The 24934-nt window shown below is 35.7% G+C and overlaps 2 protein-coding genes across 3 annotated transcripts; both read left to right on the top strand.

Annotated features, from left to right (window-relative positions):
* Positions 1-2155: 2155 nt before the first annotated feature.
* Positions 2156-7310, top strand: Yod1 (Yod1 deubiquitinase). Its single transcript, XM_076494935.1, has 2 exons — positions 2156-2383; positions 5412-7310. Exon 2 carries the CDS (start codon positions 5413-5415, stop codon positions 6352-6354), a length of 942 nt encoding a protein of 313 aa, XP_076351050.1. The 5' UTR covers positions 2156-2383; position 5412; the 3' UTR covers positions 6355-7310.
* Positions 7311-14888: 7578 nt separating this feature from the next.
* Positions 14889-24170, top strand: LOC143247226 (uncharacterized). Of its 2 annotated transcripts, none has more exons than XM_076494934.1 (4): positions 14889-15338; positions 17913-17982; positions 19590-19682; positions 20970-24170. In XM_076494934.1, the coding sequence occupies exons 1-4, from the start codon at positions 14979-14981 to the stop codon at positions 21332-21334; spliced, it is 888 nt and encodes a 295-aa protein (XP_076351049.1). In that variant the 5' UTR covers positions 14889-14978; the 3' UTR covers positions 21335-24170. The 2 variants fall into 2 exon arrangements, with proteins under 2 accessions (XP_076351049.1, XP_076351048.1); XM_076494933.1 differs by having other exon boundaries at positions 19590-19733; positions 20970-24164.
* Positions 24171-24934: the final 764 nt, after the last annotated feature.

Below are 24934 nucleotides of genomic sequence, written 5' to 3'. Positions count from 1 at the left end.
CCTGATTTTAGCGTTCTAATTTCGGTGACATACCGCTGTACTAGCGGAGGGCGAATGGAGTCACAACTTGGAATAATCTAAAAGTTTTAAAAGAGTAAATCCTGATATCTCAGATGGAGAAAGGCAAAACTTTTCAAGGGATATATTCACTCGTCATTCCAATGGACACGTCTCTACTGCCAGTTAGCCTAAATCCAGACTTATCTTTTACTGAAAGAGGAAAAATTCCAAAAATAATACTAAATTAAGCTAAAATAATAACAATCGTAGGCATTACCCTTTAAAAAAAATCCAGTCAATGGTAAGACCTATCACCATAATTTTGTGGTCATTATTAAAATCATGCAGTATACCAGAGTTATAATTGGTTCATATTTTTTATCAAACGCAATGCAATGGTAATTGAACATTTGTTAATGACATCTTTAATGTGAAAGGTGTATTATTCACACAAAAGCTAAACGTTCAGGTCGAAAACCCTTAGAGTTTAGTAAAACCATCCATCATTTTGAACCACTAACTAGAGAGAAAGGGAACCAGTCAGCAACAATCGCTGCTAAAGGGGTTCTGCTATGAGTCAAATAACGGGATTAACTGTCCCCTTTATAACGCACGCGCGTGTGTGTATGCGTTTTCTTATAGCAAAGTCACATCGGGCTATCTGCTGAGTCCACCGAGGGGAACCGACCCCCCGATTTTAGCGTTGTAAATCCGTAGACCTACCGCTGTAACAGCGGGGGATCCCTCTTACAACGCACGATAACTGCTAGAGAAGCGTGTTGACTGGGATCACGTTGAAAATGTTGAGATTTCAGATTTGCTGCCTGGGACTGCTAGCTAGGTGACATCGTGACGTGATGACCAAGCTACAGTTTCACCTCTGATTACGTTATAAGAGTTAAAAACCTCTTTATAATTAATGCAAAATTACCCCAGTGGGACAGCGGAATGTTTGCGAACTTAAATCGCTAAAATTCGGGGTTCTATTAATTACGGACAACCTACTGTATTGATTTGCACTAAAATAAAAAAATAATTGATGTACGAATCAAAGAGAAGTTTTATTACTCTTTATAAAGTAATTCCAGCACCATAAAAATTGGGATTCGATCCTTGCGGTGGTCACAGCATAAATAGTTCATTGAGAAGTTTTGCGCTTAACAACAAAACAAAAAGAAACCATTTCCACAAAGCAATAACTGAATATTGAGAATTATTTCAAGAGAATGAAATATTTCAAATGTTGTAAAATTTAATGTACTTTTAACAAAGAGATAAACGTATCATGGGAATGTGGAGAAAAAGATGGTAAATGAGTATTTTTGTTTCTAGTTGAAAAATAACAAGCTAGTGAATTACTTATACTTCTTAACGTTGAATAAGCCTACAATAAATGATGATATAATATAAGAAATTAAGTATTTTAATATTCAATGAGTAACCTACTTAACTGAATAATTATTTAAAAAGTACAATAACAACAGCTTTGTTTCTTTATAAAAGTTATATACAAGTTACATTCACTTGTTGGGATAACTTCACAAACGGTGTTGCAAAAGAAATTTTGAAATTAATGATAGGTCTAACTCAAGTGAAATTTCCTCAGTTATCTATCTGCAACAAATACGCCGACTGACCCACTGACTACCTTTGTGTGTTTTTCTTATAGCAAAGTCACGTCGGGCTATCTGCTCAGCCCACCGAGGGGAATCGAACCCCTAATTTTAGCGTTGTAAATGCGGAGACATACCGCTGTACTAGCGGGGGGCCTGACTTCCTTTCTGACCATTGAATATATAAAGTTTAAATTTACATTAATGGGGCAATATCAAATGTATACGAATTTTATTTTGTCACGTAAAATGTCAAAATTATTATCCTCATAAATTTGTATTGTTCTCTTAGTGGGAATTTAAACTTTATTATAAATTACTTAACAAGGTATTGTGTGTTTACCTATTATTAAAACGAAATAAGTAATTCGACGATTAAATTACTGAAAAAATAGGCTAACGCACACTCCAACTAACACTTTTTCATTAACTCTGAACCGATCAATTAATTCTAAGTAATTTACTGTAGCATAGAAACTAAAACGTTTATATTTCCAGATTTCTCAGTTATCAGTTATTACATTGTGTGAATCTCCCTCTAGTGAACACGATGTTAAAAACGTAGCCTACAACAGTATTTGTATGAAGAGTGAGGAATTAGAAGGAATGAATCCAGTACGTTCTTGGTGTTTGTACTGAATAATGTCTAAGGTCTTATGATGTCATAATTGGCACGAGGTGACTCGTGATGCTTCGGGAAAGAAAGTCTATACAAGTAAAGGGATTCTGAATATTAACTGGATTGTACTTTTGTGTGCAAAGAATCTGAGGTAAATGTATTCGTAGCTTTGTTTTCGACTTGGAGAACCACCCTTTGGTTAATTTTTCATAATGAAACTTAGAAGATATAAGCTTCGAGTTGTGCACGAAGTCTGACCGTAACATTAAGTATTGCTATTAGAATAGAAGTAACATTAACAGAGAAAATAAAAAGTTTTGATTGATTGCGTTAGGCCTAATACCAATACAGGACATTGAAAGTTTAAAAGCCAATCTATTTACCTCTTTAAACTACTGCAGTACTGGTCAGACTAATAATAATACTTAATAGTATTTATTAGTTTCAATATTGTCGCAGTAATATTAATACGTTAGAAAAATAAAACTATCTGTCACGACGTATTTCAGAGGGATTACTATTTATATATATTAATTTAAATATAAATTATAATGTTGCTTGTGTCGTAAGTTTACAACATTGTAACTGTGGCTAATACAAACCAAATGACAAAAGTTAAGTATGAGATATTTTGAAAACAAAAGTTATCTGGTATACCAGTGTTACTGTTTGTAGTTTTGGATAACAGCACTGAAAATGGAAAATGAACAGTTTATTTAATGAGGTGACCAACCAAATGTTAGTTAAAGTAGGATTGCTTTAATTAGAAAGAGCTATTCATTACTGTTTATTCCCTAAAAGAATGTTGATTGCTGAATATACCTATTTATCTGTATATTTCAGAAAATGCTTGACATGAGCTAGTAACTATATGTAATACCATTAAGTTTAACTTACATGAAAAGAACTCCAATTTAATTATAACTTGCTCTAGCTAGATAGGAAAACAAAATTTTGTTGTCACACTGTTGAATCACTGCCTAATGCAGTAAACTCTTAAGTTTTTTGATTTATTGATTTCTCAGCTAACATTTCTATTTCCACAGTTTCTTTAGTCTGTGTTGTAAACTGTAATATGTTGTAATATGTTTTTCCAAACTTTTATCCATATTAACAATTCCTTACTTAAAAGCTTTTACTTATTGTATTTATAAAGTTGCTAATTACTTCTCAAGTTTTCATACTGATGACAGAATTACAAAACCTTTCTATTAAACAATGCTTTCATATATATTTTCACAATAGCTTCCACCTTATTACAAGTTTTTTTGACAAATACTAAATGTTGTGGTGGTGTTTTATAGAATCAACTTTTCACAGAATCTTATGTTCCCTACAACAAGAATCTAATAGTTTTATCATTAAATGTAAGGAAATATTTTAAACAAAGAATTAGTTTGCTTTGTTTTAGTATTGTGAAAATTTGTAGTAAAGAAAAACAAAACCATGGAATGGAATTGATATTTTCAGCTTGTTATGGGTTTTGTGGTAGGTTATTTAAATAATATATTATTTTCTATACCAGTTTAGAACTAAATTAATCCTAAACTATAATTTTTTTAATATGATTCTTATACTAAAATGAAGTTAGTTTGAAACCCATAAGCAGCTGGAATGTTGTAGGTAGCAGCATCAATTGATGTTGACCTGTTTAAAGGATAAAACACAAACCAACTAATGTTTTTTATTCCCTTAATTTTTGGTTATATTCTTCTATATAATGTTTTATTTCTTGCTGAAAGAACAACTACTGAATAAAAGTTCTTTGCATAGTTTAAAATTATTTATAACTTAGAAACTGGTATAAAAAATATCTATATATGAAAAGTCTGTAATTACAGATGTTTAATTTTTTCCCATCCTGTCACTGGTGTAAAATCTTGAGAAATAATTAGCAATTTTATTAGTACAAAATATATCATGAATCTTTACTGTTGTATGTTGTTTTTTGGTTTAAGAAGGTCAAAACACCTATAATACAAAGCTATTCAGTAGCAGTGTAGAAAGCATTATATTTATTGTTTAATTTTTATTAAAGGATTTCATTTGTGAAACAGTGTTATCTTTCATTTGCTTTCTTGTTGTTTACATGTGGAGTGATTAACAATTAGGCCTAGTAGTGATTACATTCAACCAATTGATTATTCTTGCATAAGACTTAGATAGTTGGAATAATCAAGTAGTAATAACTAGAAAACGTTTTCGAATAAGTTGATTATTTTTGAGTTAAAGTTATGGTAAATATACCTTGATTCAACTGAAATAATAATGGAAATATATTGTATATTTGAATAGTTGGAACAGTCAGACAGTAATAATTGGAAATGTTAATTTTGCTTAGTTCGCTATTTTCACGACAGTAGTAGATTTAATTCTTGCTTATATATATCTAATTATACCAATTTACTGAGGTCTGTTATTAGAATTTAATCTGAATTTGGTAAACGTATAAAACTATTTTCTGTAAACTGACCCTTTGTGTAGAATTTGTGAATCTGTTACAATAACTTTTACAAATATTATTAAGCATGTAGTATTTGCATTTCTATTTTGTTAACAGTTTAGTTTAAAAAAATACCAAAACAACATCTATAACTAAATAATTGCAAATGGAAACCAACATTCTATTAACTATAGTGTGATCTGATTGTACTCTTCAAAATTAGGGTAATTCATGTGCAAAATTTGCTTTAAATTTATTTTTGTAACAGGATGAGTGTGTTATGTAAAGAGTTGTCACTGATGGTAGGGTATGGTAACACTTTATAGAAGTTTTTAGAGGGAAAATTGTTGATTTTCTGGGAAGTAAGTGATGAGCTAAGATTTTTATTTTTCTAAAGAATTGGTTTGTGAGGACATCCCTGAAGGATCAAATGGTCCCATGTTATCTTTATAATTTGTATGGTCTAATTCCAGTTCTGAGTTACATTGAAACATTAATTTTTATCATATAATTTATTTGGATTTTAAAAGTCCTTCAGTACAAACAATCTGTAACAATATTTATAAATGCAACTTACTTCTGAATGCCCTTTTCATCATGTGCAGACAGTTATATCTGTTTCTACTGGTTTATAAGTGTTAAGAAATATGTACATCAGTTTTCTATGCATTTGTTACATATTTTATTTGTGCAAAGTAAAAATAGATTTTTTTTTTTTTTTTTTTTTTGCTTACAGTATGGCTTCGTCACCAATTATTTTGCAGTGCAAGTCGAGGAATGGACAAAGCAGGCTAAGCCATCTAACCCGAGAGCACACTGTAGCTGACCTAATGGAATCTATTGCTCAAGTGACTGGTTGCAACCCACTTTGCATAAAAATACTTGCAGGTTTTCCTCCAAAACCGCTAGATATTTCAGATAGATGTAGAAATCTTCAAAATCTGCCTATAAAATCAGGAGACACTTTGATAGTTCAAGAAGAAACTTTCCAAAGAAAAGAGACTTTGGTGGCAAAAGATGAGGAAAAATCCCAAGGAAAGGTGAACCTTCCTAACATACAGAAGCCTAGTGGAATATTAATCCGAAGAGTGGTACCAGCTAATAATTCATGTTTGTTTACAAGTGTATATTTTGCTATTTCAGGAGGTGTATATGATCCCACAGTTGGAGATGTATTGAGGATGATCATTGCAGATACTGTCTCTGCTGACAAAGAGACTTACTGTGAGGCATTTCTTGGAAAATCAAACAAAGATTATTGCAAATGGATTTTAAATAACAACAGCTGGGGTGGTGCTATAGAACTTTCAATATTAAGCAAGTATTATAAAGTTGAAATTGTTGCTGTAGATACCCAGAATGTGCGTTTAAATCGTTTTGGAGAAGATGCGAAGTATGAAAATAGAATTTTCCTCATATACGATGGCATCCATTATGACCCTCTCCTGTTGGAACCTCTGGATCACTCGCATAGTATACAAACAATTTTCCCCACAACAGATCAGTCTGTCTTGCGGATGGCTATGGAAATTGCCCACGAAGCAAAATCAAGTCGACAGTTCACCGATGTTCAGAATTTCTCGCTTCGTTGCCTGGTGTGTAATCAGTGTTTGAAAGGGCAGCAGGAGGCACAACAACATGCTAAAGGCACTGGTCACTGCAACTTTGGAGAAATATAAACATGAAATATATGATTGTGGAGTGTAAACAGCATCAAGAACAGATATGCACATATTAGTTTGAAAGTGTTTTCATTTATTTATTGTTTCTATTTACTATAAAACAATGCAAGTTGTATAACAGTTATTGTATAAATGCCAGGTTTACAAAGACTTTATGGGAGCATTTATATACTTACAAAAGTACTTGTTCACATGGTATGTTAAAAACTATTAATTTTCAAAGAATAACTTTATAAAGAAAGACATTGAGTTGGTAGATAACTAAATGAAACATAATACATAGTTTGCACTCATTATATATGAGTACTATTAAATATCTTTTTACATAGAAAACTGAAACTAGAAAAGAAAGTGGTCCCTTAAATTTTTCCAGAGATGAAGTACAAATAATTTTTCTTTCATTTCTTAGTGGAAGGGAAAAAAAAATACTTTTCACATTTTTCTAGGAGCTGAAGCAAGAATATAAAAAAAGATTGATTTCTTACAATTTTCAGGAGTTCAAACAAATTCCTGACGTCACAATTCATATAAATAGGCCTTATTTTTCACCAGTGGCTTAAAGTTGATAAAATCTTCCATTGTACAGTTTTAATGTGAAACATCATAACTAATGAAAACGATACACTGGTATTTAAAAGTAAGAATTGAAGTGTTTTAGTAGAATCAAAGGTTCAGAAATATTTTGAAAACATGGACTGAAACATTTGGAAATGTAATACTTGAAGGCCATTTTTCCTCATAATTTCAGTTTGTATATAAAAAAAATCAGTTTTTAACTATTTACGGGTATTTGTTTTTTTGTAATTAATTAGTGTAAAAACTGCAATAGGAAAAAACAAAACTTGAAAATTTGAAATTGGATGATACATTGTTTTTTAATGATTTTATATGAAAATTAACATTGTGTACCATTTTAAATTACAATAAACATGCTATTTTGAATAAATACAAAATACAGTTGTGACTTTGGAATGTTTCTATTGTACGTTGGTAGCGACGTACCACTGTTATAAAAAAGAAATTACGAGAATGATGTGGGCCATATTGGTTTTATGTAACCAATAAATTTATTATGTAATTATATTTTTGGTGTATAACTGTTTGGAGATCTGACAAAAAACAACCTAATTTAATGAAATTTTGGTTAACTGCGTGGTAAAATAAAGTTGGATAGATAGGTTTTAGTGTGGATGGTGGTGGGTAACTTGTTTCACGTTCTACTTGGATTATAAAATTTTGGTTAGACACGTTTGAATTTTAATATGTTGCATTTTAATGCTTCAAAAATCAAAGAATTACGAAAACCAGTAACATAAAGAAAAATACTCTCCAACGTGCTTTACAAAATGTGTTAATTGAAACATAGATTAGTAATTAGCATACTGGATCGTGGCTCTGATTGGCCGTAGGTGCGTTATAAAGGTAGCCTTAAATCTTCACTTTTAAATTAGAATGGGAACCACATGGTCAAGTGATTAGGGTGCTCAACTTGTAATCTGACAGCTGCGAGTTGGAATCCTTGTCACACCAAACATGCTTGCCCTTTCAGTCTTGGTAAAAGAGTAGTCCAAGAGTTGGAGGGTGTTGATGACTAGTTACATTCCATTTCTTCTTGCATTGTTGTATTAGGGACGGCTAGTGCAGGTAGCCCTCGCGAAGCTTTGTGTGAAATTAAAAGAAAAACATTAAATTAGAATAGCTTAAGAGTTATGGGTAAGTGCCGTTACACATCTGCATACCCTTTTAGTCTTATCAGTTCAAAATTAAGAATGAAATTGTGAATATCCAGAAGCAAGCATCTATATCTTGGTTGAGATGAACACTTATTTAATAGTTACTGCTGATCGTTCTCTTTATATAATGAATGCAAGATATGCTTTGAGTCTAGTTTCATCTTCTTTGGTGTGCTGACTTGACGTGAGTCAGCTTGTTATCTAATTGTATAATTTCAAACCAAGGAAAATGGAGATCGAACCAAAAAACTTTTATGAGGACTTTATTCTCAACTTGACGAACGTTTTCATTCTTATGATTATTTAATTGAAACTTTTTCTGTTATGTTTTTGATTACTTTAACCTTGTTTTCTTCTAATATATTACATAAATGTTTTTAATAATTATTTGAAAAATTCTAATAACTAATCTGATTGAAAAGAGATACCCATCATTCTGTTCTAATAGCCAAATAGGAGAGTTGGTATCAAAGGAAATTTTGTCAGTAACTTAATATATTACTGATCTTTCATTTTCTGTTCTAATAGTTAAAGAGGGGAGTTGTTATCAAAGGGAAATTTGTCAAAACTTCATGGATTACTGTCTTTTTTTTTCTGTTCTGATGGTTATAGAGAGCAGAGTTGATATCAATGGGAGTTTTGTCAGTAACCTAATGTATTACTGTATCTTTTACTTTCTGTTCTCATGGTCAGAGGGGAGTTGGTATCAAAGGGAATTTTGCATGTAACGTAATCTATTACTGTATTTTTTATTTTCTGTTCTAATGGTTAATGAGAGTAGCTGGTATGAAAGGGAATTTTGTTAAAACTTAATGGATTACTATCGTTTTTTTCTGTTCTTATGGTTATAGAAAGGGGAGTTGATATCAATGGGAGTTTTGTCAGTGACCTAATGTATTACTGTATGTTTTATTTCCTGTCTAATTGTCAAAGAGAGGAGATGGTATCAAAGGGAATTTTGTCAGTAACATAATATGTTATTGTAGCTTTTATTTTCTGTTGTAATGGTTAGAGAAGAGAGCTGGTATCAAAGTAAATTTTGTCAAAACTTAATGTATTTTCTGTTCTAATGGTTAAAGAGAGGAGTTGGTATCAAAGGGAATTTTGTCAGTATCTTAATGTGTCACTGTATCTTTTATTTTCTGTTCTAATGGTTTAAGATAAGAGTTGGTATGAAAGGGAATTTTGTTAGTAATTTAGTGTATTACTGTATCTTTTATTTTCTGTTCTAATTGTTAACCCCTCGGTGTGGATTCCTTTACGTGGTGAGGGGACCTTCCAGTGAAGGGTTTGTTCTTTCAGTTTACCTCCTCTGGGATCTAAACATACACCCACATGTTTGCTGTGCGTGGCGACCCGTGAAGGGGAGGAGAGAATCCTGGTGGTTGAGGGGTCCAACCCTAACACACCACTTTGGCCTTGAATACCTGTAGATGGGCAGCCGTTCTAATTTGGATAACATCAAAACACTGATTGCTTCCTACCATCATGTTTGTCTCTCCTTACAGGAAACATTTCTGAAACCTGTCAATACAGTCACCTTTCGGTGGTTTCCTTTATACAGAAATGACAGGCTGTGTGATGGACAAGTGCATGGAGGAATGGCACTGTTGGTTGATCAGCATGTACCCACCCTGTCTTTGCCACTCGACACACCCATGGAGGCCATAGCCATTCGTGTTTCCTTGGGTCATACATCACTGTTTGTTTTCTCTATCTGTCACCTGGAGAGACACATAATCAATCAGACCTTGATGCTCTCATTGAACAGTTGCTGTCTCCCTTTTCCATCTTGAGGGACTTTAATGGACATCATCACCTCTGGGAAAGTGCTGATATTGATAGGAGGTGTCGCTCTGTAGAGCGTATGCTCTCTGATTACAACCTTTCTCTTTTCAATACTGGTTCTTCCACTTATTTTCACACATCTAGTCAGTCCTTTACCGCTGTTGATCTCTCAGTTTGCTCCCCTTCATTATTCTCCCATTTTTCATGGAGGGTTGACAATAATCCACGAGGCAGTGATCATTTTCCTATAATTTTAAGAGAGACTGGCCGTGGTCGATGCTACCCAACCCGTGTGCCCCACTGGGCCACTTTCACTGCTATTGCAGAATTTGATCCTGCCAGCCATCAATAGACGACTGTGTGGCAGCCGTAACTGACTGTATTATACAAGCAGCTGCTCAATATATCCTAAAATCTCGGCACGTTTTCCACTACATCCTCGTCCGTGGTGGAATCCTGTCTGTCACATAGCACAGAAGGCTAAAAAACGGGCCTGGGATACTTTCCGTAGATATCCCACACTTTCAAACTGCATTGCTTTACAGCGGGCCCATGCACATGCTTGGTGGATAAGACGTCAAAGCCAGAAGGAATCTTGGATTAAGTTCACAACTGGCATATCTTCTACCACCAATTCCAAAGTCATATGGGACAAAATTCGAAAGGTCAGTGGGCAATACAATTCTGTCCTCCTCTCGATATTACTCTCTGATGGCCAGGAGGTAGCTGATATCTGAAGCATCGCCGATACTCTAGACGAAAGCTTTTGCCAGGAATTTAGCACTTCTGCTTCTTCCTCCACCTTCTTGGCCATCAAGACTTGGGCAGAGCGATTACCTCTTTCCTTTCGAGCTTATTGTTTCTATGACTATAATCGTCCCCCTTTACACTGGTGGAATTGAAACTGGCCCTTTATCGGTCTGGCAGTACATCGGTTGGATCAGATGATGTACACTATGACATGTTGCCCCATCTATCTCCTGCTTCTCTTGTTGTTCTTCTCTTTGTTGTTAACCGGATCTGGCAGGAGAATGTTTTTCCTGATGCCTAGCGCTAAGCTATTGTTTTACCTTTCTCTAGCCCTGGGAAAGATCCCAAGATTCCTTCAAACTACCGTCCAATTGCTTTGACGAGCTGTCTCTGTAAGACCTTAGAGAAGATGGTTAATGCTCGCCTTGTTTGGTTCCTCGAATCAAACAACCTCCTCTTGCCCACCCAGTGTGGGTTCCGACGACAGCACTACACCATGGACCATCTGATTTGACTTGAAACATCAATCAGAGAAGTTTTTCTCAAACGACAACATCTTAGATCAATATTCTTTGACATTGAGAAGGCTTATGACACAACATGGAGGTATGGCATTTTGCGAGACCTCCATATATATGGATTACGTGGCCATTTGCCTATTTTTATTTAAAAAATTTTAATGGAAGAAGATTTCGAGTTCGTGTGGGTTCGACACTTTCCCTTTCTTTTCTACAGGAACTTGGAGTCTTTCAGGGCTGTGTTTTAAGTGTCACACTTTTCAGTATAAAGATTAATGCCATCACTGAACAACTCTCTCTCACTCTTGCAAACGGGCTTTATGTCGACGACTTTCACATCTCATATCAGTCGTCGAACATGAGATATATTGAGCGGCAGCTACAGAATGCCCTCATTTGTTTACTGATGTGGACCATAGCAATCGGCTTTACCTTCTCTCTCTCTAAAACCGTTTGCATGCACTATTGCTGCCAACGGGGTATTCACCCTGATCCTGAACTCCGTATTGGTAAAGTTGTGCTGTCTATGGTTTCTGAGGCTAAGTTCTTGGGGCTTATCTTTGACCATAAGCTAACCTTTATACCACACATCAAGCAGCTACGGATCAAATATACAAGAGCACTGAACATCCTCCATGTCCTCTCTACCACCAATTGGGGAGCAGATCGACTTTCTATGCTAAAGATATATCGTGTTCTTATTCGATCGAAACCCGACTATGGATCACTGGTCTATGGCTCTGCCAGACTCTCGGCCTTAAAGATGCTGGACCATATTCATTATCAAGGACTTCGGCTCTGCACCGGGGCTTTCCCACTTCGGAGCTTATACATAGAGTCTCATGAACCTTCTTTGCACCTTCGCCGTTTGCAACTGTCTTTACTACATGCTTCGAAACTTCGTTCCTTATCAAAGCATCCCACCTAGAGTTGTGTTTTCCTTCCTCGATGGGCCATGTTTTTTCTGACCAGACGGTCTGCTATTGCTCCTTTTGGCCTTCGTATCCAGGTGCAGGTGAATGAATTGGGTTGTTCTTTGATAACATTGCTGTATCCACTGGTCAGTTCATCCCACCATGGCTTCTTACAGTCCTATCTTTTGTGACCTATCTTTAAGTCATCTGAGAAAAGAAGACACTCCTGATTTGAAATACTGTCTGCTATTTGCTGAGTATCTTTCGAACCATCCTTCCATTCCTATTTATACAGGTGGTTCAAAATCAGGTGACTGTGTGGGCTCTGCCATGGTTTGTTGTAGTTTGGTGGTTGCGGGTAGAATCCCCTCTTCAGCTTCTGTGTTCACTGTTGAACTGTATACCATTTCTCTTGCCCTGGATCACATTGAAGCTAAGCAGTACTCAAACTGTACGATCTATACTGACTCGCTTAGTTCTCTACTGGCCATGGGATCACTTCACGTTGGTTCACACCCTGTACTCGTCGATATTCAAAACCGACTGGCCAATTTCTCTTTATTATCTACTTCTATCTTGTTCTTCTGGATACCGGGCCACGTTGGTATTCACGGGAATGAGCTCGCCGACATTGCAGCTAAATCTATCTGCTCTGGCACTATCACCGCTGTGCCTGTTCCATACATGGACTATGGTCCTGTATTCAAGGCTCGGCTCTGTGCCAGCTGGCAGTGGACTTGGAGTGAGCAACGCGACAACAAGCTTTTCGAAATAAAACCCTATATTGGACATTGGCTGCCTTGTTACTGTAAGGATTGGAAAGAGAAAGTTGTTCTAACTAGACTACACATTGATCACAGTTTTTTAACTCATCATTTTCTTTTATCTGGAACTACACCAGTGTGTAGTTTGTGTAACACTCAGATTACAATAAGCCACATTTTACTTTCTTTTCATTGTTATGATTCACAACGACGGCACCATTTTAAGCATGTTCTGTCTCAAGGTTTATCCGTAATGTTAGACAGTATTGTTGGTGATGGTGACACTGTCCACCTTGGTAATGTTTTTATTCTTTTAAAGGCTATTAATCTTTTCAATGCCATTTAAGTTTTTTTAATTTATTCATTACACCTTTTTAACGTGGCCCCGTTTTAAAAATCATTGTTCATCTTGTTCAATTTGAAAGTAGAAACTGACCGTAACATTAAATAACTCGAAACCAGGACTGGAAAGGCCAACTTCAGGTGACTTACGGTGGTTTTTGTACTTACCTGTTAGTCTTCCTGGCGAGTTATGATTATTACAGTCACGCTACAGAAAGTCCTTTACAACTTGAGTTACTGTGGTTTTTCTCTTGACGTTGTAGACTAGATGTAAACATTGGTCTTATGTTATTTATTTATTTTTTAACTATGTTTTACCTTAATTTACTTTTACCTTTTTACCGGACGTTTGGCGCAGATAGCCTAGCTGCTTTGTGCCATAAAACACTAAATAAACCAAGCATAATTGGTTGACAGATATACCATTGCATTTAATCAAATAAAAACAGGATTGATTTCTGGATTGTGTTATCCTTCTTAAAGGGTAAACCTGTTCTTGTTTGCAAAAGATATTCATGAAAACTCGCCAATAATCGTGTGGTAAAAATACGGAATCTAAAGGAAGGACCACAGCGCACCGTTAGACTGTGTTCGACAAAATATACGGTTGTTTTACAAGAGTTAGCCAGACAATACTTTATTAAAATAGTAGGAATTTCTTTACAATAATCCATGGATGAAGCGCACTGCGAGTAAGGTTAATTTTTGGTAAAACTACACGAGGTTTATCTGTGCTGTTGGTAACTAATTAGAGTGGAGGAAAGAGAGCAAGACAACATTACCCAGAAATAATTCTTGAGCTGGTTTAATCGAGTGATGAGGTTGAAATTCTCATTATGACGTCCCAAGGCTGAAATGGTGAGCATGTTCTGTGACGGTATTCAAACCCGCATATTGCGAGCTGAGCGCCCTAACTACCGGGTCTTGATGAAATATATAAAAACAAATGAGTGAATAAACATTTCTGTGATATAGGTATCGTAGTCTTCTCAATGTCCATGTTAAAAGTTCTTCGTGGGAGTGGAGAAACTGGATTGTGATTGAATACCCACATTTTTACGTGCAGTTCACCCTGTACAAGTTTTTTCAGGTTTTTCAGTGATCAAATAGTTTCTGAGGAATGAAAATGTACAATTCAGCTACATCGAACCAATAACCTAAAAAGGTCAGTTTAAGTAGAACTGTGTTTAATTGGTACGTATGAAAGCCATATTAATTTACTAAATTTATGCCCATTATGTCTTCTGGTGAGATAGCGGTAAGTCTTACTAATGTAAAGCTAAGGGTTCGATTCCTCTAGTGGTTACAGCAGGTAACGCAATTTTACCTTGTTAGAAGACAAAAAAAATTATTAATATATATATATATATATATTTATCTCTGCAGCAACTTTTTTTATTTTGCGATACTCTGGTTACAGTTTATTTTTGTGATGCATTTATATAATTCATTGTAGATAAAGGCATTTCATGTTAACCAAATGAGAGTTATTCGAATATAAAATGATAAAAGTATCGTGTATCTCCGTAGTACATTGTACAGTAAGGCCCATTATGTAATTATATAACGTGAAAGTTTTCATGAGATTGCCGCATTAGTTAAATGAAGTCGATAAATTCTGTGATGTCACGATCGCTTCCTAGAAACTGACGTTCGGAACAACCATATATTTTAATATGTCACACGTATATCTGAAGAATCTTTTAAAAAAGCGTTGAAACGTGGACACCACGACGATTAGCGCGAGCTTTACAGAGACGAAACATAAGCCCTCGCTTAAGGTTACGTTGCCTCAGTTGTTTGAAACTAATTATGACATATAGATGTCGTTATAAGCTTTTTAGGCACGTGCTCTTTAACGTAGTCGTTGTCTGTTATTTTCTGAATAGTTTTAATGTAGTATCGGAAGCTACACGTGTCGTTTCGAAGTTTGCCCGTTGCATTTACCGTAAAAACAAAATCCTAAATCAGCATCCTCTGAGAACAGTAAGCGGTGTTGACAAAATCGAATGTCTAAACAAATGCATGAAAACACAGGGGTGCCAGGCTTTTAACTTTCGTCCTGGTTTATGCGCTCTTCTTAATATTAGCTTGTGCGACAGAAAAGGTCTGACCTTAGATGACGCACCCGGTTCTTGTTATTTTGACTTGGAAAGTGCGAAGTCAAGAGAGGTACGTGAAATTACTCTAACCGATAAAACTACAATTTCTGCTTCAGGGCGTTTCTGTTTTAATTTGGAAATTTCGTTCAGTAGCTTTCACAACTCCTAACACAATGAAACGCTAAAAAACCTGGGTGTCTGTAACAATCAAACCTTAGTAAAATCTGTGTGACTGTTACAATCAAACCTGAGTAAAATCTGTGTGACTGGAATAATCAAACCTTAGTTAAACCTTGGTAACTGTAACAATCAAATCTTAGTAAAATCTGTGTGACTGTTACAATGAAACCTGAGTAAAATCTGTGTGACTGGAATAATCAAACCTTAGTAAAACCTTGGTAACTGTAACAATCACACCTTAGTAAAATCTGTGTGACTGTTACAATCACACCTTAGTAAAATCTGTGTGACTGTTACAATCACACCTTAGTAAAATCTGTGTGACTGTTACAATGAAACCTGAGTGAAATCTGTGTGACTGGAATAATCAAACCTTAGTAAAACCTTGGTAACTGTAACAATCAAACCTTTGTGAAATCTGTGTGACTGTTACAATGAAACCTGAGTAAAATCTGTGTGACTGGAATAATCAAACCTTAGTAAAACCTTGGTAACTGTAACAATCACACCTTAGTAAAATCTGTATGACTGTTACAATGAAACCTTAGTAAAATCTATGTCACTGTAACAATCTAACCTTAGTAAAACCTTGGTAACTGTAACAATCAAACTTTAGTAAAATCTGTGTGATTGTAACAATCAAACCTTAGTAAAATCTGTGTGATTGTAACAATCAAACCTTACTAAAATCTGTGTGATTGTAACAATCAAACCTTAGTAAAACTTTGGTAACTGTAACAATCAAACCTTAGTAAAATCTGTGTGACTGTTACAATCAAACCTTAGTAAAAGATGTGTGACTGTAACAATCAAACTTTAGTAAAATGTGTGTGACTGTAACAACCAAACCTTAGTAAAATCTGTGTGACTGTCACAATTAAACCTGAGTAAAATCTGTGTGACTGGAATAATCAAACCTTAGTAAAACCTTGGTAACTGTTACAATCAAACCTTAGTAAAATCTGTGTCACTGTAACAATCAAACCTGACTAAAATATGTGTGACTGGAATAATCAAACCTTAGTAAAACCTTGGTAACTGTAACAATCAAACCTTAGTAAAACCTTGGTAACTGTAACAATCAAACCTTTGTAAAATCTGTGTGACTATTACAATCAAACCTGAGTAAAATCTGTGTGACTGGAATAATCAAACCTTAGTAAAACCTTGGTAACTGTAACAATCACACCTTAGTAAAATCTGTGTGACTGTTACAATGAAACCTTAGTAAAATCTATGTCACTGTAACAATCTAACCTTAGTAAAACCTTGGTAACTGTAACAATCAAACTTTAGTAAAATCTGTGTGATTGTAACAATCAAACCTTAGTAAAATCTGTGTGATTGTAACAATCAAACCTTACTAAAATCTGTGTGATTGTAACAATCAAACCTTAGTAAAACTTTGGTAACTGTAACAATCAAACCTTAGTAAAATCTGTGTGACTGTTACAATCAAACCTTAGTAAAAGATGTGTGACTGTAACAATCAAACTTTAGTAAAATGTGTGTGACTGTAACAACCAAACCTTAGTAAAATCTGTGTGACTGTCACAATTAAACCTGAGTAAAATCTGTGTGACTGGAATAATCAAACCTTAGTAAAACCTTGGTAACTGTTACAATCAAACCTTAGTAAAATCTGTGTCACTGTAACAATCAAACCTGACTAAAATATGTGTGACTGGAATAATCATACCTTAGTAAAACCTTGGTAACTGTAACAATCAAACCTTTGTAAAATCTGTGTGACTATTACAATCAAACCTGAGTAAAATCTGTGTGACTGGAATAATCAAACCTTAGTAAAACCTTGGTAACTGTAACAATCACACCTTAGTAAAATCTGTGTCACTGTAACAATCAAACCTGAGTAAAATCTGTGTGACTGGAATAATCAAACCTTAGTAAAACCTTGGTGACTGGAACAACCAAACCTTAATAAAACCTGTATGACTGTAACAATCAAACCTCAGTAAAACCTGGGTGCGTGTAACAATCAACCTTTACTAAAATCTGACTGTTGTCAACCTTTAGTAAAATCTATCTGAAGCAATGAAACTTTTGCAACTCTTGAACGCTCGAAACAGTGAAATTTTATTAAAATATGATTGTATTATACAATGACACGTTTGTGAAAAAAAAATGAAGAAAAGAAGAGATATTTCTTATCGTGACTGTCACGTTAACGATATTTGAATATCTTGTTTTCATAATAAGCTATAATAGAAATCGCAGTATAATGTTATTAACATGTTTCTATTTTATATGCTTTGGTTAAGTCTGAAGTTTGAAAGAGGTGAACATAACGGGCTATACCGGTTTCTAGTGTTATAACCCCTGAAGTTCACCCCTGAGATACGAGGATGGAGGCGCTCGTGACTGATATTTGATCAAACCATACAGGTGACAAATGAAAACAATGGAAACGTTAAATTATTCATCTTGTTTTATCATAATGTAGGCGGAAGGTCCTCTCTGGACGACGTCGTTCTGTACTGAGAAAGGACTTTGTTCTCGCCGCTGTGAAGGTGGTAAGTTTTTTTTTTGTCGCTAAAATCTTTCATTTGTATTATAATTTCTTAAAGTATAAAATGTTCGCGAGATCTGAAAAATATATATAGCATCACTTTCCGTCACAGACAGTAATTAACATTTATTTATGACCAAAGCACGCCACCTAGATACTGAGACCCAAACGAAAATTAGCTGGATAACGAGTATAGCTAATTATATACACCCTTTCTTACCTTGTTGTACAGATAAAAAAGCATTGTTTTATCTCGTAGATAACCTATCTTTTTAAGTTTAAAATTGATGTTAATTTCTATGTTAGAATTAGGATATTTAACTTATCAAAAACTGGGTTGAATATAATGTGAAATTAGAATTTCTTTTATTGGAAGATAAAAACAGTATATATGTATACACATATATAATAAAACTTAAAGGTAAGTTTGTTTGTTGTTAAACACAAAGCTACTCAACAGGATATTTGTGCTTTGCTCACTGTAAGTACTGAAACCTGAAGTCTAAAGTTAAAAGCCATCAGATGTATCGCCGAACCACCAGGGAACTGCAGTTTGGTTCAAGCTATAAATTTTGTTTGTTTGTAGTTAAATACAAATGTACTCAATAGGTTTCTGTGCTCTGATCACCGTAGACACTGAAACCCGAATTTAACGTTATAAAACTTCAGGCTCACTCTAAACCAACAGGGGCAGCACTTTTTGGTTTGTTTTGAGAGCTATTTCCACTAGCCGTCCCTAATTTTGCAGTGTAAGACTAGAGGGAAGGCAGCTAGTCATCACTACCCACCGCCAACTCTTGGGCTACTCTTTTACTAACGAATAGTGGGATTGACCGTCACATTATAACGTCTCCACGGCTGAAAGGGCGACCATGTTTAGTGTGATGGGGATTCAAGCTGTAAATTATGTTTGTTGTTAAATACAAAGCTACTCAATGGATTATCTGTGCTCTGATCACCGTAGGTATCCAAACCCGAATTTAACGTTATAAGGCCTCAGGCTCATGGTAACCCACCAGAGGGCAGCACTTTTGGTTCAAAACTCTAAATGATAATTTGAAATTTTCCACACAGACATACGGCAGAGATTTAATAAATGGATTATAAAGGTGTTTCATACAATCTTCTATAATTTATTACTCATATTGGTGACAGTTATCTGATGTTAATAGGTCACTATATAGCATCTCTCAACTTGTAATTTAAACAGAAATGGGTCCGACATGGCCAAATGGTTAGGGCGCTCATCTCGTAATCTGAGGTTCATGGGTTTGAATACCCGTCACACCAAACATGTCTGTCCTTCAAGACGTGGGGGCGTTATAATGTTACGGTTAATCCTAGTATTTGTTGATAAAAGAATTTCCCAAGTGTTGGCGGTGGGTGTGGTGATGACTAGCTGCCTTCCCTTTAGTCTTACACTGCTAAATCAGTGACGGCTAGTGCAGATAGTCCTCGTGTAGCTTTGCGCGAAACTCAAAAACAAACAACCAAACAAACGTAAACAGAAAAGACATCCAGGCATCGTATCACTATACTGTACTTGTAATAACTTTTTAGAAGTAACTCCATCACCATGAAGGTTTTAATGTGAAATGTTTTCATTTTTAGTTGTGCCTATGAAATATCTAAACGAACCATGCATAGAAGACTCTGAGTGTAAACCAAGGGCAGGTAGGCTCGCCATCTGTCGGCAAGACCACTGTAAGTGTGAGGATGGATATTGGATTGAAAATATCACAACATGTACAAAACGTACGTTGTTGTTTTATTTGTTTTCAGTATGATAAAATACATATATACTTCTTATTCAATCGTTCACTTCAATAAATAGGTTATTATTAAATTAACTTACTGTTATTTTAGTTTTAATACGAACACTAAGAGATACTGACAAATCCGGCCTAACTTGATCTGGTAGTTACTACTATCAGCTCGCGGGATCTGTACATTTCACCATTTGTTGTTTAAAGAACTGGCATGGGTGCTGCCGACCAGTTTCCTTCCCTCTGGTGGCAATTAAAATAGAAGTGGCGAATATACTTGGTACCCTCGTTGTTAACAAATTAGAAAAACACTCCCAAAAATATTACGTCTAAGTTAATTATAGTAACAACTCCTTTCTATGAAAGTGTAGATAAAACGAGAGATTAGTAGAATTGTTTTAACTAAAATAGTTATTAAGTTTTATTTAATGTTTCACTTAGTTGTTCTTAAAACAACGAAAACTTACAGTCCCACCTTACACGAGAAGTCCATGGTTGGACTAATAAAACCTAGACGAAAAAAAAGGCGTTATGATAAAACATATCTCTCTATCAAAATAATATTAATTTCTCCATTTCTTTTCTATTACATAAGCAGGGAAAGGAAGTCTTATTGTACCAAGTTAAAAACCCCATCAGAACTGTATGGATAAAAGAGACGTCTTTCATTCAGTTTACGTAATTACAGAGAATTATTGCATTGAACCTTATATTGTTTGCAAATAATTTACTATACTCTATGCTTGGATGTTTTTCAGACAAATATTCTGAAACATGTATTATGTGAGAAATATGGAATTATTTCAAAGAAGCGGGGACTGTGAAACATGAGATTGTCTGAAAGAATGTTATTTAAATTCATGTTAGAAATGTAACTATTGCTTTATTTAATTTCAAATGTTGTGAGAGGAGTGAACATTTCAGTGTATGATCCTACTGTGTCTGTACGAGATGAGCTGTTGTTTGAAGGATTGTCAAATGTTTAGGAAAATGAATCTGATATACAAGGTTGTTTAGGCTTTGCGCATAAATTGTAATCGACTTCGACAAATGAATCACGAACGTAGTTGCGAAATAAATGCAGAGTTGTTTTTGTTTGTGGACTCTAAGAAGTATTACATTTATGCTAAGAAATAAAACATTCGTCTATGATACAACCTTGGTTTCATGCCCGTAAGAGTTTTAATTTTTCAGAGTTTCTAACTAAGGTTTGTTATTCTTTCAGTTTCTGTTCCAGGATATGTCAGATATAACACCAACTACTACATAGTCTCCAAAGATATGTTGAATTACAATGATGCTGAAGTCCATTGTCGAAACCAGGACAGCACTCTAGCCAAAGTGGAAAACAGAGAGGTCTTTGAGTTTCTCTTCAACTTGTTGGCGCATCGTAACGTCTCATCGGCTTGGGTAGACATCACAGCCGAAGTGAAAGCAAACAAAGTAAAGACTTTAGGAAACAGCCTCCCTAATATAGTAATTTCCCGCCATTGCACTGAGCTAAAAACGAATGTAAAGGACGAGAACTTAGGAGATGGAAAATGTGGCATAGAAAACGCATTTATTTGCCAGTTTAAAGGAGAAAACTGAAAACTTTTGTTATTGCTGTAACTCAGAATAGATTCTATAAACTCTATACATCACTTGTTTTTCGAGCTACGTTTCCATGAACAGTTGAGTCCGTTTCCCAACTTATGAAGAACGATAAATTACACTTTACTGAAATCAAAATTATAATTTTAATCCGTTTGTAGTTAGCACTAGCTAACTTAGCTAGGTGAAACTTAGCGTAAGGATATTATATAAATATATATTTATTTTAATCCGTTTGTAGTTAGCACTAGCATAAATAGGTGAAACTTAACGTAAGGATATTATATAAATATATATTTATCAAGCATTTTAGATATTTCAGAATTGTATAAAACTGTTATTCACAAATGATTTTTAAACTTTGTACACCGTTAGCGAGAATATATAATTCGTCACGTAGGTCACGTGGTATGACAGTTTTTCTCTACGTCGTCACCGTTCGTTTAAAACGAACGTTTTCACACTTCTAAACCATTAAATTAAGAATTTGAATTTACAGTGGTATAAATTTGTCCGTTACATAATTATTATACATTTTAATAGTCTCAAAATATGTTTCAGGAGGAGGTTAGAATATCATGAAAGAAAGCTATTTGATTAACATCGAATTATTGAAGTTTATTCTGATCACGGCTTCATGCCTTAATATCGAAACTTAGTATGTTTCTACGATACATCCAATTATGTAAAACTTATTACATTGTTTAAATACTACTAACAATTTACATGTGTGCAGAATCTGTTATAATAATGTTTCTGGGTAAACTTAAGAACCAGTTACCACATATAGTTGTACAAAACGTTCGTGTTTTTAGTCACTTGTGTGTGTAAAATTCAGTGGTATGTTTTATTTAGTTTGTGGATTGTGTTAGAATGTGACGAAATATTAAATATAGTTCACTGAAAGTCACTATCTTAGCAGTGATAGAGTAGAGAGTGGCAGAGAAGGCAGGTAGTCAACAAAACCCACCGTTAATTCTTGGGCTATTCTTTCACCAAAACCAGTGGGATTGAACCTTATACGTTTATACCTTATACGTTTGAAAGGGCGAGTATTTTCGGTGATGGGGAGTTGAACCTGTGACCCGTAGATTGAGAATCCAGTGCCCTAACCACCAGGACACCCAACGCCTAAACCAGAAACTCGAAGTGCAGTACAGAGGCGAAAAGCTCAACTAAAGTCAGACTTTGTCAAAGAGACAAAAATTAAAAGTGCATCACAGGGATAAATAAGTTCAACGGAAATTAACTGTGCCCGTTCAACGCATGTGAAAAATAATGGAGACGCAGGATATGAGGAGAGGGTAGAAGGTCAACATCCGTACCTAGATCTTCTTTCTCACGTCTAACTGGCACGAGGTCTGTTCAAAAAATACGCGAACTGACGTCATAAAACAAAATGTACTTTATTTAGAAGTTACAGGTCTGGGACCTCTTCAAAGTACTCTCCTCCCCAACGCACACACGTATCCCAACGGTGTTTCCACTTGTTGAAACAGTCCTGGTACGCTTCTTTTGTAATGTCCTCCAGCTCCTTCGTCGCATTTGCCTTAATCTCGGGAATCGTCTCAAATCTTCTTCCTTTCAAGGGTCTTTTGAGTTTGGGGAACAAGAAAAAATCGCAAGAAACAAGGTCAGGTGAGTAGGGGGGGGAAGAACAGTGATCGAGTGTTTGGCCAAAAACTCACGAGTTCTGAGGGCTGAATGGGCTGGAGCGTTGTCGTGATGGAAAAACCAGTCGCTACTCCTCCACATTTCTGGCCTTTTGCGACGGATGGCGCCTCAGACGTTTCAGAACTTCAATGTAGTAAGTCTGGTTCACTGTGGAGCCTTCGAGGAGGTACTCGTGGTGAACAACACCCTTAGCATCGAAGAAAACTGTCAGCATCACCTTGACCTTGGATCGAACTTGGCGAGCTTTTTTGGGGTCTTGGGATGTTTCACCCATCCACTGGGACGATTGGACCTTCGTTTCAATGTCATAACCATAAACCCATGATTCATCACCTGTTATGATCCTTGACAAGAAGTTTTCATCTTCTTCTGAACGATCAAGCAGTTCCTGACAAACCTGGACGCGATGGGCTTTTTGTTCGTCCGTCATCAGGCGTGGCACAAATTTCGCAGCAACGCGGTGCATCTTCACTTTTTCGGTCAAAATCTCGTAACAAGATCCAACTGATATCCCACACTCTTCAGCAAGCTCCCTGACAGTCAGACGTCGATTTGCCCGCACCAGGGTGTTGATTTTGTCGACGTGTGGGTCGTCAGTTGACGTGGAAGGACGACCAGGACACTCATCATTTTCAATGGACTGTCGGCCATCCTTAAAACGTTCATGCCACTTGAAACATGCCGTACGCTTCATAGCAACATCACCGTAAGCCGTGTTAAGCATAGCAAAAGTTTCAGTCGCAGATTTTCCAAGTTTAACACAAAATTTCACAGCAAGTCGTTGCTCCTTCAGGTCATTCATTCTGAAATCCGCCAAACGAAAAAATCGCACTTCACTTAAAACCGCGTAGCTAATACACAAATGAAGATATCTGCAATCGGGAAATGGCGTCGTAATCAGCTGATCTGTGCGAACCTAGCAACACCAAGCGGATTCCCCTGGAACCAACTGGAGCCGCGCAATTCAAACAGTCCGCGTATTTTTTGAACAGACCTCGTATATTCTAGCTTTGGCTACAATCGGTCCAACAGCTTGCCACTTATAAGGAGACATACGCACAGACTTTTTTTTTAAAATATTGATTTGTATGACGGTTGAGTTTGTCAAGGAGATCGATGTGTTAATAAAAAAATCCAATAATTCCTTTGAAATAGTTTTTCTAGAGCATCTTTAAATTAGATGTCATTCGTTTCTTTAGAGCATCTCTTACATATTTAATGGGTCTGAAGTCCATTGGATATACAAGCTGCTCCGTCAGTCAGTATTAAATGGGACTGAAGTCCGTTAATCATGCAAGCTGCTCCATCAGTCAGTATTAAGTCTATTGGTCCTACAAGCTGTTCCGTCAGTCAACATTCAATAGAACTGAAGTCAACTGGACATGCAAGTTGATCCATCAACCTCACTCTTATTAATCAGTTTATCAAAGTTGGAACAGATCCTACGATCTTGTAGAATGAGGTCAGGGACATGTGGTACAACAGGAGGTTAAAGTATGATCCTGATTATTAATGGTATCATTCCACTAACTGTAAATGTCGGTGTTTTCAACAATGTACAACATACGGTAGTAAAAGAGGTCAGGCGTTATAATCCTAATAATTAATGGTACCTTTCCATTCAATTTAAAAATCGGTACTTACATGTCCACGCGATACTATCACTACTGCTACATGGGTCACGTTTCCATATGAAAACTGTATTGATTTTGTTTCGGGTCAGCTACAAATAAGTATACTCCTGTTATCTGACAGCAAAACTCGTTTGTACAGGGATTATTGTTTCATATGATCTATTCTTCGCACCATCACAGGTCGACTGTCTGTACACTGACACGCTGTCTAGTCGCGGCTGCGACCATCTGATTCAGTCTCAGAGATGATGTCTTATCATGGTATATATCTTAATTCGACAATAGTCAT

The sequence above is a fragment of the Tachypleus tridentatus genome, chromosome 3, assembly GCF_004210375.1.
Source record: "Tachypleus tridentatus isolate NWPU-2018 chromosome 3, ASM421037v1, whole genome shotgun sequence".
NCBI lineage: Eukaryota > Metazoa > Arthropoda > Merostomata > Xiphosura > Limulidae > Tachypleus > Tachypleus tridentatus.
This window is presented reverse-complemented; position numbering and strand designations above follow the sequence as displayed.

Bases quoted from the DNA above. Each gene is read 5' to 3' on its own strand.
- Yod1 (XM_076494935.1), top strand. From the start codon at position 5,413: ATGGCTTCGTCACCAATTATTTTGCAGTGCAAGTCGAGGAATGGACAA.
- LOC143247226 (XM_076494933.1), top strand. From the start codon at position 14,979: ATGACATATAGATGTCGTTATAAGCTTTTTAGGCACGTGCTCTTTAAC. The intron at 17,983-19,589 runs GTAAGTTTTTTT...TTTCATTTTTAG, and splicing joins TTCTCGCCGCTGTGAAGGTG to TTGTGCCTATGAAATATCTA. The intron at 19,734-20,969 runs GTACGTTGTTGT...TTATTCTTTCAG, and splicing joins TATCACAACATGTACAAAAC to TTTCTGTTCCAGGATATGTC.